At 47.7% G+C, this 14,091-nt stretch overlaps 1 protein-coding gene across 1 annotated transcript; it reads left to right on the forward strand.

Moving 5' to 3' along the window:
- Positions 1-5,164: 5,164 nt before the first annotated feature.
- On the forward strand, positions 5,165-13,613 carry KISS1R (KISS1 receptor). The gene is made up of 5 exons (XM_072601333.1): positions 5,165-5,527; positions 7,110-7,234; positions 9,159-9,294; positions 9,796-10,037; positions 12,793-13,613. Exons 1-5 carry the CDS (start codon positions 5,263-5,265, stop codon positions 13,198-13,200), a joined length of 1,176 nt encoding a protein of 391 aa, XP_072457434.1. The 5' UTR covers positions 5,165-5,262; the 3' UTR covers positions 13,201-13,613.
- Positions 13,614-14,091: the final 478 nt, after the last annotated feature.

A 14,091-nucleotide genomic window follows, 5' to 3' on the forward strand; every position in this document is an offset into this window, starting at 1 on the left:
TGGTTGTTTTCGCTTAACTGTTGTTTTTTTTAACAAGGGCAAAAGCAATTTGGGGAGGCATGGAGAGGCTGTATAGTGGTAGTAATATCTGGAAATGACTGTGATACTTTAAAAAGGCATTTAGAAACATTTTTAAAAATAATGACATGACATTTTGCCAGGATCCAAAGTCCAGCTCTGTGGGCTGTAATTTACAGGCTCTAGTTTCCAGACATGGGTGCCAATGCTTGATTTCTGGGCAAGTGGGCCCCTGAAAATCGGGTGGAGCCTTGAAAAAGGCAGTGGGCTTTGGATCATTCATTCATTCATCAAACACTTATGAAGTGCCTGCTTGTGCAGGACCAGACTGTGCTTGGCACTGAGGGAAATACAAAAGTTAGATGAAATATGGTCCCTGACCTCAGGAAGTCTTCTTGCCTAACAGGCACCAACACCAATAATTATAATGTATACTGTTAGGTTAGAGATGGGCTATCTGAGGTCTGGGGAGAAATATTCTGAAGTAAGAAAAGTCCTTTGGAGAAGGGATCATTTGTACTTTAAAGGAAGGTTAGAAAGAGGTGAAAAGAAAAAAGGAGGTGAAAAGAAGACATTGTAGACATAGGGGACAGTGTGAACAGACATGATCATAGCTAGCATTTATATAGCTTTTTGTGGTTTGCAAAACACTTTACATATATTAATCTCATTTGATCCTCACCACAATCCTGGGAGGTGGATGCCATTATTATTGCCATTTTACAGATCAGAAAACCAAGGCAGAAAGAAGTTAGGTGATTTGCCCAGTGTCACACAGCTAGTAAGTGTATGAGGTTGCATTTGAACTCAGGTCTTCCTGACACCAGGCCCTGGCACTCTATATCTACTGCACCACCTAGCGGCTAGATGAAGAATGGAGAGTGAGGGGTCTGGTCTGCCTGCTGGAGCAATAATGGTGGAGCAAAAAAAAAAAAACCAAACCAAAAAAAAAAACCCCACTTCCTCCATACACAGTCCTAGGCAAGTCATGAAACTCAAGTTAAGTTAAAGAAACTTACCTGAATCTATTTCTTCATATATGAAATGAGAATATTAATGCCTACATGATTTATCTGTCCACCTCCCAAGGTTGTCATGAAATCACTCTGTAAAACTAGGAAATTTTAGTGTTGAGTTACTTATTTTTCTTTTTTATTATGATCAATTTATATTATATGTTTTAAGTTTAATGATTTAAATGTTTTATTAATGTTGCTAGGAAGAAGGAGATGAGAACCAGATCTGTTATTTCCTTGATATAAGGAATTGCCAGATAGGAAACTCCCTTTATTGATTCACATTTGCCCTTTCTTCCCAACTTAGGGTCTTAGAGAGTTGTTCATTTGTTTCAGACTCTTCATGACCCCATTTGGCAAAGATACCAGAGCGGTTTTCTTGGCAAAGATACTGGAGTGGTTTACCATTTGCTTCTCTAGCTCATTTTATAGATGAGGAAACTGAGGTAAACAGGGTGAAGTGATTTGCCCAGGGTAACACAGCTAGGGAGTGTCTGAGGCTGGATTTGAACTTATGTCTTTCTGAATTCAGTCTCAGCATTCTCTCCATTGTGCCACCTAGCTGTCCTTGTTGCCTGGGGTAAAATGATTTGCCCAAGATCACAGAGCCAGTATGCAGCAAATGTGAGACTTCCTGGGGCAGCTGGGTGACCCGGTGAATAGAGCACCAGCCCTGGAATCAGGAGGACCTGTGTTCAAATCCAGCCTCAGACACTTGACACTTGCTGGCTGTGTGATCTTGGGCAAGTCACTTAACCCCAACTGCCTTGCCTCCCCCCCTCAAAAAAAAAGTGAGACTTCCACTAGGGTCTTCTTGGCTCCAAGGCCAGCTCCCTCTCCATGGTGTCATGTTACTCTGTACTTTACTGTTACTAGGAAATCAGAAGTCAAGGGTCAGCATCAGAAGGTAGATGGGAGGAGGGGAGGGCAGGAAGAGAAGTATGATGAGACATGGAAAGGAAGCATAGTTTAAGTTAGTTGCCATAGCTAAAAGGTTCTTGCCCTGCTATGACTATTGATGTGAACTATCTCATGATGCTCTCGGCCCAGCCTGACTCAGACTACTGTCCTGGCAGTTTGTGATTGATTTCAGAATGAAATGAGACATTTGCAGATAATTCAAAGGTTACCCAAAAGAGCTTTACTTAGTCTTAGCAAAAGAACATTCAATCGAGATATACACCGAGGATGTCTAGACTCGATTCAGTTAAGTAAAGCTTCCTTTACTCTAAATTGTCCATCATGGTCTGACAGTCAGTCATCAGCACCTTGGAGCATTTGTATTAAGACAACTAGGAAGGCAAGTCAATAACCAGAACCGTTAGTTCCCTCAGCCAATCAAGCCTAAGGGAGGGTTCTGATCCTTTTTAAGGGAAAACTAGCCTAAATTACAGGGGGAAAGGGGGTGTAATATATTGCTCCCATCACATATAACCACACTGTCATTTCTTTTTGAAACCGTAGTAACCATATTACCTAAGGAAATCAGACAAAGGGAGTTCTGCTGGTGCATTTTGGGGAGAGCAGTCAAGATTTCTGTATATGGAAGTCTGAGGGTGAGACTAGATGAAGTCTGTGGGTGTGGCTGAGCCATACTGACTGAGAAAGTGGGGTTCTTAGATATGCCTCCTATGTTTCCCTCCACTCCTCTACTTAGAAAAAGTGTGGGGGAAGAGAGTGTTATGTGTTCTAAGGTATTATGTTCACCATAGGTCACCATCAATTTCTGCTATCTGAAAATTAAAAGCCTGTACCCAGAAGCAAGAGCCATGGAAATGACAAGATACACACCAACTGCAGCCTTGAGTATTTGAGTACACATGATGTTTCTGTAGATAAAGGCTTTTTCTCCTTGGATCTCAAAGACCACTTTGTACTTCTTTAATGCATTTATGTAATATTGTCTATTGCAGTTATCAGTATTTGTGTTCTCACAAAATCTCTAAGATTAACCCCCAGAGAAATCCCTCTGTACAATATTCTGTTCTCTTTGTATCTGTCTTAGTCTCTGACTCTGTCTTTCTCTATTTCTGTCTCTCTCCAGCCACTCATTCCACTTTAAGACATTTGATACACCCTTGTTAGACTATAAGACCCATGAAGGAAGGATCCAAGTCCTAGTTAAACTTTGTATCTTCCCCTATTTGTCAACAAGCTTAGTACCTGGCACACATTAAATGCTTGCTAATGTTTGTGAATTGACTTGACCACTCTTTGAACCAAATCCCCCCCAAGACCTTTTCTGGGCCAGAAAGAAGTCACTGGAATTTAGCTGTTGAAAGTTGTGGAGACCCCGAACCTTGAAGTACAGTTGAAGAATCAAGCTTTTGGTCTTATTCAGGGGTTAAGAGAGATCGTCAGATGTTTATACATTGCAGACCAGAAAATTGCCAGATGGATGACCACTAACTCCAGTCATAGCAATTCACAAAGACTATTAAAGTATGGTGGTGTTATTAATGGTTCCATTGAAGGAAAAACCTACCTTCAATGAACATTTTAAAGTAATATTTTAAGTAAGGAAAAGAACACAGAGAGAACAAGGCCTTAAAGGAGGAGAGAATATATAAAGAAGGCTGTATGGTCAACAGTGTGAAATGCTACAGAAAAGACTAGGAATGTATATATGTATACATATACATACACACACATATGGTGAGAGCATGGTTTGGAAAGGGAGTGCATGGGGAAAGTAGAGGCATCCTGGCTTTTGGTAGAAGTTTGACAATGAAGCATGGATCCAATGGAAAGAGTCTTTGGTCTGTTACATGAACGAATGCTGAGTGAAGTGAACAGAACCAGAACATAGTACACGTAACAGCAACATTGTGTAGTGACCAGCTTTGATGGACTTAGCTCTTCTCAGCAATACAATGATTCAAGAAAATCCAGAAACACTCCTGAGGAAAAATGCTATCCACATGCAGAGAAAGAACTATGGAGGATGAATGCAGATCAAAATGTATTGTTTTCTCTCTTTTTCTTTCTCATGGTTTTTCCCTTTTGTCCTGATTCTTCTTTCACAACACGACTAATGTGGAAATATGTTTAATGTGATTGTACAGTTATAGCCTATATCCGTTTGCATGCCGTCTTAGGGAGGGGGAGAGAAATTTGGAACTCAAAATCTTATGGAGGTAAGCGTTGAAAACTACATGTAATTGGAAAAGATAAAATACTATTAAGTGGGAGGGAAAAAAGGAGTCTTGGGTCTGGAGTTAGAATGAAGGAGTTGGCAAGGCAAGTTCTTGAGAGCAGAAGGGATCATTCAATCTATTTCCTTCATCATGGAGGAGAGATGGAGTTCTACCGGGACAGACTGTTACATACATTGTCAGTCTAGGGAAAAGGGATGTCTAGATAATCTAGGGCTCCCTCCAGCCCTAATTTGCTGAGATTTAAGGCTCCTTCCAGCTGCGACTTCCCACGATTACCCTGTTTCCACTAGAAAAGCTACCACGGGGAAAAAGGAATTGAACTTGTTCCACTTGGCTCCAGAGGGCGAAACCACGAGCAGCGGGTGGACGTTGAATCAAAGGAGACTGAAGCCCAGAAAAAGGAAGAACTTCTTCCCACTTCCATCTACTGCACCCCGAGTTCACCATTGGGCTCTTCGTCACTGAAAGAAGCTAGACACCGACCGTGCGTCGGGTCTGTGACAACTCTATACAACGCCTTCCAACTCCGCACGTTCCGATTCGGGTTCCCCTCTTGGAGGCAGGATTTGGGGCTGTTTGGAGGAAGGAGATGAAGAGGTGAGAGGGCGATGGAGAGAAGAAAAGAAAGGAAGGTGGGGAGGGGAGTGGAGAGGGGAGGAGGAGAAGGTGGGGAGCGAGGGGAGAGGGGAATAGGAGGGGGAACGAAGCTGTGGGCAGGAGTTATATAAACGGCTGCTGTGGGTTCACTGATGACTGCGGACGGAACCAGAGAGATTTACAGCGTGGATCTTACCACGCCGGTGCATCTGGCTGGCAGACTAGGAGCCCGAGGTCCCCAGCGCTCCCCACCCCGCCTCCGTCGTGGCACATACGGAGCTAGTAGGAGACAGACGGAGAGCTCCAGTCCCACCCTGCTCTGCACAATCCAGTTCTGTCCCAGCCTGGGGTCACCCTTTCCTTCTCCCCCCACCCCAAGGTTCCCAAGGGTGCCCTCCTCTCCATTTCCACTCTCGCTCTTGTGACAATACGGGAAGGCCTCCTGGAAGAAGACAGGGAGCCAGGCCGGGAACATGAACCACTCTGGGGGCCCGGGACCAGGGCCGGAGGTCAATGCCTCCTTTCCGACCCTGAACGAGTCCTCCTGCCAAGCGGCTGGGGCAGGGAATAGCTGTGCCAACAGCTCCGGGCCGTCCGGGCCTCCGCGCCTCGTGGACGCCTGGCTGGTACCTCTCCTCTTCGCTGCCCTCCTGGTAATGGGGTTGGCGGGCAACTCACTAGTCATCTACGTGATCTCTAAGCACAAGCAGATGAGGACCGTCACCAACTTCTACATCGGTGAGCCAAGAGAAGACCCCGCCCCCCATCAGGCCAAGGGGGTCCTTTTCTCCACAAGAACTCCCCTCTGGACCTGTTCCCCAAGTGACTCGGAGAGAATCTCCTGCAGGATATGCCGTATCCCTCCTTCACCCTCAGTCCCTCGACTTTGTCCATCACTGAAGCTGGAAGCTCAAAGGCTCTACTCGCCCTCAGGGGAAGGGGGCGCTTCCCTACTTAAGTTCATTCAGATTCTCCTCCCCTCCTCCCCCCACAGCTGAATGGGGTGGTCTCGGGGAGGAGGGAGGGCGCAGGCTCCAGACCCCCATATCCTCAAACTGGTAACCTTGGGAGCAGGGGTGGACAGTGGGAATCGAAAGGAGAATTCATTCAAGTCCAGCCTCCTCCTCCCGGACTGACCTGTGGAGTTTTGGGCCCAGTTCTGGGGCCCTATTTTAGGAGGGGAAACTGGAGAAAATAGACTAGAAAGGGGAACTCCATCAATGTGTTGGCCCCAGAAGGGAAAACTAGGAAGGAAAGCGCAGAGAAGTCCATTTTGGTTGAATATGAAGCAAAACGTCTTACCAGCCAGAGCTGTCCAAAAGTGAAGGGGTTTGTCTGGGGACATGGACTCCACATTGGAGGTGTCGGGATGGAATCTGGCTGTCCATCCCTGGGGGAGGCTGGAAAGGAGATTCTTACACGGTACAGGAGTCAGCCTCCTGAAGCCCTACTGGCTCTTTCAGTCTATGAAGGAGGGATAGAGAAAGGACACTCTCAGGCTACAGTGATAAATAGAGTGTGCTGGATTTGGAGTCGGAGGGCTACAGGCTGCATCCTCACTGCTTACTAGTTGTGTAACCTTCGGCATTTGCCCTCTGAGTCTGCTTTTCTGTTATTTGAATAAAGGGTTAGGATTAGATGACTCTAAGGACCCATTCTGCCCCACCCCCACCTGTGATACCTGTGTTCTGTGTTGCAAAGTCTATTTTAACTCTAAATCTATCCTTCAGTCCTCTAGTAAAAAGACTCCTCTTGCACTGAACTGGGGATAGTGATGGATTCTGGGAGCCCTTTAGGAAGCTGGATTTGTAGAGAACCAGGGACTAAGAACCTTAGCTGACTAAGGGGACAGAAGTCAATGCTCTGAGTCTGGGAAAAGGAAGTTGGTGGTGGATAGATAGTACCGCAGCCTGGTCCCTGTACCCTACCTAGCCTGATCCCTGTACCTTACCCAGACTTTAGGAATTTAATAGGGGAAATAGGTACAAACCAGTGAAAGTCCTGCTTCCTTGATGGTGATGCACACAGCAGCTTACAAGGACAGCAGGGAAATCTCATTCCTTTGAGGGAACTAGAAAAGGAACTCCATCTTTCATTTTTCTGGGAAGGTTAGGCAGGGTCTTGAAAAGTAGGGCATTGATGGGGAGAATGAGATGATTTCTGAGAGTCCCTTCCAGCTGATGAGGCAGGATGTGATCCAAACAGGTGGGGAGGGCTGGATCTCTTGTTGGCAGTGTTGGGGGAGAGGGGTGAACCAGATTTGTCCTTCAGCTTACTTATCTACCCCCTCCCCACCCTGTTCCTCTTCACCCCACTCCAGCCAACTTGGCAGCCACAGACATCATCTTCCTGGTATGCTGTGTGCCCTTCACGGCTATGCTCTATCCCCTTCCCAGCTGGGTCTTTGGAGAGTTCATGTGTAAGTTTGTCAGCTATATCCAGCAGGTGAGGAGGGGCCTGGGATGTCCCTGTGCAGGGTGGGGAGCTACCCTGGCTCTGCCCAGACTGTCCTCAAACTCTCTCCTCCCCAGCTTTTTCTGTTTTTCTTTCTTTACTCTCCATCTCTCTCCTCTCTTGTTCTGTGGCCACTCTTCATTGCCTATTTGTCTCTCCAGCTTCTTTGCTTTTCTTGTCTTTCACAATCCCTGTCTGGCTTTCCCCATCTTCCTGCTTATTTCCCCTCTTTTTGCCTGTTTCTCTTTTCCTTTGTCTTTCTCCTTCTCTTCTCTCTGTTTCCCATTTCTACCTCTGTTTCCCTACCTGTGTCCCTGGCTGACCTCTCCTTGCATTCCCCTTTGCCCCTTTCCTCTCCCTTCCCTGGCTGTCACTCTGTCTCTGTGTCACCACCAGTCTGCCTCTTCCTCTGACTCTCTTGAGCAGTCACAGTTTTTCAGTCCTCTCACATTCCATCTCTTCATCTCTTTCCTTTAGATTCTATCTGCCTCTTACTGTCCCTCTTCCTCTCTCATTCTCCCTCTGCCTCCTGTCTGCATGTCTTCTGTTTTTATTTCCTTCTCTCCTGGTGGTTATCCCCATTCTGTCTCCTCTCCTTAGATTTCTGTCCTTCTCCCTTTCATTTTATCCCTTTCTTTTTCTGCCTTTCTTCTCTCTCTCTCTCTAATTCTCATGTTATTCTCTCCCTCTCTCTCTCTCTCTCTCTCTCTCTCTCTCTCTCTCTCTCTCTCTCTCTCCCTCCTTTTCCCCCTACCACTTCTCCTTCCCTTTCTCCATCCTCTTCTTCCCTCCCTCCCTCCTTTGTGTTCCTTAAGGTTCCCTGTCTCTTTCTCTCCTGTAGGAGGGTCCTCCCCTTCTCTTTCTGCCTCCATTTCCCTCTATTCTGCCTTATTTCCCCTTTACTTTCCCTCTTTGTGCCTCTCTCCCGCCTTCCTACTGTCACTCAGTTCATTTCAATGCATGGTGCACCTACAGATTTATGTGTGCTTTTATGTTTAGGGTTGAGTTAAGTAGGAGCCGCCTCTCCCCCTGCTTCCTTCCTCTTTCTTCATCCTTACCATCTCTTTGTGTCAAGACTTCAGTTACATCTCTTTCCCACCCTCTCTGCCTCTTGTTTGGTATGTCTCCCTGCCTTTTGTGTCTCTCCATGTCTCTGTCTCTCCTGTCAGTGACTTGCCCTGCTCTGAGCACCCTGGAGGGCCCAGGGTGCTCTTAATAAAAAAGACATTAATAAGTGCTTATTTCCTTCCTTCCCTTTGCTATAGACCCTGGGGGTGCAGGGGGTGCCTGAGAAAGGCATGACCCAGGGAAGACGGCAGGAAGCTGAGGGGAGTGGGGTTTAGATGAATATAGGTAACATATAGTGACCACAAATGGAGGGGAGGCAGGAGAGTCCTTAACCCAGGGAGAGGCACCACAGACCTGGGACTGGAAGAAGGGGAGAATGAAGGATAGGAAAAGGTGATATCCACAGCCAAGAGGAGGGACTGGGGGAGGGCTGGGGTCAGAGAGGGGAATTGAGGTCGAGGAGATGGGCATTGGGATGAAGGGGTGAAGGATAATGACAAGGAAATGAGAAAAGTTCTGGAGGCGGGCATGGCTGAGGGAGGACAGGAATAACTATCCGGTAATTGGGGGGAAAATAAAACATTTTAATAATAATTTTTTAAAAGAACTATCCAAAAGTGGGCTGGGCCTTCTTAGAAGGTGGTGAGATCCTTTTCTTTGGAGCTCTTAAAGGAGAAGGTGTTGATGACTTGTCTGAGATGCCATAGAGGGGCTATTTGTTCAGGGTTGGCCTTAGCCATCTCTGAGGTCCCTTCCAATTGGGAGATCCTGTGACGGTTGGGGGTGGGGTAGGGCAGAAATAGAAGAGAAAGACTGGGGGGGCCTGGGTCACTCCTGCTTTTTCCAGGTGTCTGTCCAGGCCACCTGTGTTACCTTGACAGCCATGAGTGTGGACCGCTGGTACGTCACCGTGTTCCCCCTCCGCTCTCTACGCTACCGTACCCTCCGGCTGGCCTTTGCTGTAAGCCTAGGCATTTGGGTTGGTAAGTTCTCAGGACCTTGGGGAGGCTGCCCCAGAAGTGACTGGGGTACCTGAGGCTACCAGGTTTTGTTTTGAGGAGGAGGTAGAGATAGGGCATCAGACACCTGATCATAGAGACTCTGACCTTGCCTGATGTGAGTCAGCTCCTAAGGTCCTAGCTCCCACTGGAGCAGACCTAGGGCATCATGGTCCCAGAATTTCCACTGATAGATTATTCAAACTCACGTAACCCTGGCATTCTTACATTGCTTCTCTGATTTGGAGTAAAATCTCTGCTACTTACTAACTGTGTGACTTTGGACAAAGTCACCTCTCCCCTCTGAGTCTCAGTTTCCCCATCTGTAAAATGACAAAGAAATTGAGATCCTGCCTTATGTCACTGAAGGAGAAGATAGCCTCCACCCTTTGGGCTGGGAGGATGGGGAAAGAGGGACACAGTGGTGGTGGGGGGGGTTACCACTCAATTCAGCTTCAGGAAGGGGTTGATTTCTCCCCACCTCAGGATCCTTCCTGGTATCCATTCCTGTGCCCATGTACAACCGCCTCACTGAGGGCTACTGGTTTGGGCCACAGACCTACTGCATCGAGGTATTCCCGTCTGTTACCCATGAGCGTGCCTTCATCCTGTACAACTTTCTGGCTGTCTACCTGCTGCCTCTACTGACTCTTTGTGTCTGCTACGCCGCTATGTTGTACCAGATGGGACGACCCACTGTGGAGCCAGTGGCTGACAATAACTACCAGGTGAGCCTGGCTCTCCCTCTAGCCCCACAGGGCCCTGCCCACCCTGGGTGCTGGGGAGAATAAAGAAGGGGGCAGGAGATTCAGTCTTGCCCTCAGTGAGCCCCTCTGGGACCTGAGAAATCACTGAGTCCATCCCAACTCCCCCCCCCACACACACACACACAAAGGAAACTGAGACCCAGAGGGGCCATGTTCAAGGCTGTGCAGGTAGTGAAGAGTGGAGCAGAAGTAAGGGTAGTCTGCTGACTCCAAACCACCCCAGGATCCCATTGCAGATGTAAAATGTACTGCCCCCTTGGAAAGGTATTAAATTCCCCATTATTATCATTCTTCTAGGGTCATAGATTTAGAACCAAAGAGACCCTGTTGTTTTAAAGATGAGGAAACATCAGCAGACACTAATCCGGGGTCACACAGTTAGTGAGTTTCAGAGGTGCTTTTTGAACCAGGTCTTCCACACCTCAAGCCTGGTTCTCCATAGACTAGGGCATGTTGCCTTCAAGCAAAGGCTGCATGACATGACTGTTTCTCAGGGAGATGGCAGAAGGCATTTCTTTTCAGGGATGGGGAGGAGACTGACTACATAGCTTCTGAGTTCCCTTCCATTCCTGAGATTCTGAGGGCCTGCGGTGATTTAGAGAAAGACCAATTAGCTTTATCACCAACAGTCCCCAGAAGGCTACCCCAGTAGGAGAAGGTCAGACTCCTGACCCTCAGTTTTTCTTACATCATTGGGCTTCTGGCTCAGTGGGACTGTCCATTGAAGTATGGGTAGATGGCTCAGTGGATAGAGCATAGGACCCTGAGTCAGGAAGACCTGAGGTCAAATGCCCCCACACACATACACACACACTCATTAGCTCTATGACCCTGAGCAAGTGACTTAGCCTCTCCTTTTCTTCATCTGTAAAATGGGGATAATAATAGCACCTCCCTCCCAGGAATGAAGTGAAGATAAAATGATAGAATATTTATAAATCTTAAAAGAACTATATGTGTTATTGATCGATATCATTATTATTATCCACATTCTCCCTCTCCCCAACCTGAGGTTCCAATGTGACCAAGGATGTTTAGGAAACAGCCAGACTTCTGCCTATGCCTGGGTGTCTCAGGAAAGGAAAAGAGTCATAGAGCAGGCAAGAGATCTATGACTTACCCGAAGTCTCTCAGGTGGCATGTAAGAGAATACAGATTTGAACTCAGGGCTTTGGGTCCCTTTATTTCCTTATGCCACTCTGCCTGAGACCTTCTCTATGGGTCCTTCTTTAGATCTTGGTTTGCTCATTGGTAGGCAGCCCAGCACCCAGAAGTTCCTCCCCAGTGTTCCTACCCACCATACTGAGTCCAAGGGCCACAAAAGCTTCCAAACCCCACCCTCTGGCCAGGCAGCCAAGACTCAGCATCTCAGGGCTCAGGTCATGGATGACTGGGTAGAATCTCCCTAGAGACACCTATCACCTTCTATATCACACGTCCTCACCCCAGACCTTTCTAGAAGAAATTGAGTGAGGAAGGGTGAAGGATCATGGGGTCTGGGTTGGAAGGGCCCTCCAGGTCTAGAGGACCAAGCCTACCAAGGGCAACAAGCATCTCCTTGAAATGGAGGCACCCCTCAACAATGTCCCTACCAAATGGTCATCCTTTCCAACAGTAAGTGGGGATCAAAAGTGGAATATGTTCAAGGGGAGGGAGTTCTCCATTACTGGAAGCCTTAGAGAGGAGACCATATTGGCCATAGTTGGAATGTATCTCTCTGCAACCCACACCTCTGGCTTTAGTTCTGCCCTCGGGGGCCAAACAGAACAATCTAATCCCCACTCTTCATGCCCGCCCTTCTAACCTAAGGATAGAACACACGTCTCCCCAAGTCGCCCAGGTTAAACACCTTCAGTCCCTACAATTGGCCTTTGGTCTTCCATGGAGGGAGGAGGGGAAAAGAGAGGAGGAGCCAGTGCTAGTTGGGACCCTTGTATAACAGCCTCTGTGGCTTGTATCTCCTATCTTCTTCTTCTATCTCTCCCTTCCTCCCTCTCTTTTCTGCATTTTTCCCACCCTCCTTCCTTTTTTCCATTCTTTTCTCCATCCTTCTATCATTCCTGCTCTCTTTCTTCCTTTGGTTCCTCTCTCCCTCTATCCTTCCCTCCATTTCCTGTACTCATCCTTCCTTCTCCCTCCTCCCATCTTCTCTATCCATCCATCTCTTCTCATTATTACTCCCTCCTCCCATCCCTTCTTCCTTCTCTCCCTCCTTCCATTCATCTCCTCTACTTCATTCTTCTATTCATCTCTTCCTCCTTCCATCTCCTTTATCCATCTTTACTCCTTCCACTCCCTTTCCCATCTCCTCTACACATCCCTTCTATTTCCTTTATCTATCTCTCCTTCCTTCTATTCTTTTCTTGATCTATCCTTCCCTCCTTCCATCCATCTCCTCTATTATCCCTCCTTTTGTCACTCATCCTATCTCTCCTTCTAACCATCCATTCACTCCTCCTCCTATGTCCTTTACCTATCTTTCCATTTTTCCACATCTCCTTTCCACATCCCTCCCTTCTTCCATCTTTCCCCTCTATTTTTCTATTCCTTCTTCCCTTCATTCCCTCTATCTATCCCTATTTCCTTCCATCCCCTCCATCCCTTTTTCCTTCCCTCCATCTCCTCTATTCCTCCTTCTCTCTATCTCCTCCATCCCTTCCTCCCACCATCTACTCTCTGCCTGCTCCCTCCCCTTCTTTCCCTCTCCCCTGCTTAGGTGCAGCTGCTGGCAGAGCGCTCGGAGGCCATGCGGGCCAGGGTGTCTCTCCTGGTGGCTGCTATTGTTCTGCTCTTTGCCGTGTGCTGGGGCCCCATCCAGCTCTACATCCTGCTGCAGGCCTTCAGCCCAGGTTTCCAGCGAGACTTTGCCGCCTACAAGGTGAAGACGTGGGCACACTGCATGTCCTACAGTAACTCCTCCCTCAACCCCGTGCTTTACGCCTTCCTCGGAGCCAACTTCCGTAAGGCCTTCCATAAGGTCTGTCCCTTGACTGGGCGCATGATTGGCGCCAGCGTCCCTACTGCCAATCTCCACACCGAGCTGCGCTTTCTGTCCTCTAGACCCCCGGCCTCGCCCTGTCAACCCCAGTCGGAGGGAGAGCCCCCAGTCCCAGTGGCCCCATGAAGTCTGGCAGTTCCCTGGAATTGCTCTGGAGAAGGGCAGTCCCATCCTGGGACCAACCACTCACTTGCTACATCGGCCTCGAGCCTCCTGGCTGCCAGGCTCTCTACCAAGGGCCACAGGACAGATAGCCAAGGTTCTTGGCCTCAGAGAACTCCCAGTCTAGAAGGAAAGACAAGATTCACTTAAAGGAAATCCAAATAGGAGGGCCCCTATCTGGTGCTAGGTGACTGGTTCAGAACTGCAGAATTGAGGGGAGCCTTGGAAACCACTTAATTCACCTCTGCTCTCCACCTGGAAATGCCCTTCACTCCACTCCCATTCATGACTTGGTATATATCTTTGTATTTACGTGCCTGTGTTCATATACTGTTTCCGGTCACTTCCCAATACAGCATACATTCCTTGAAGGCAGATCATGCTTCATTTTGTTGTCTTTGCATTTCCAGAGCCTAGTGTAGTATTAGGCACACAGTAGGCATTTAATGCATGCTTTCTTGTGGAATGAAAGAATAATATGGAAGAGGAAAGAAGCAGGAGAGAGGAGGGAACTTGTCCATGGCTACACACAGGAGTTGATGATATTTCCAGGGCAAGAACCCAAGTCTCCAGGCTCCCAGTCTAGGGTTCTTTCAGGTATAGATGTTAATTCCATGGTGGAATGCACCCCTCTTGCCTCACCCCAAAAAGGGGTCAAAATCTTATCTAAGGAACTAGGGCCACAGGCCCATAATTTGCCTCTAGATGTCACTGTTCACTTACAGAAAATCTTCCAGAGGTCAGGACAGGCACTGTACACCAAGAACTTGGTTCCTGGAATCCATAGGGAGTTCCCAGAGTATACATCGGAGTTTGGGCTCCCACTAAGTTTCTGACTACGCATTTTCCATCCTT

This window comes from Notamacropus eugenii, chromosome 4 (genome assembly GCF_028372415.1).
Source record: "Notamacropus eugenii isolate mMacEug1 chromosome 4, mMacEug1.pri_v2, whole genome shotgun sequence".
In the NCBI taxonomy this organism is placed as follows: Eukaryota; Metazoa; Chordata; class Mammalia; order Diprotodontia; family Macropodidae; genus Notamacropus; species Notamacropus eugenii.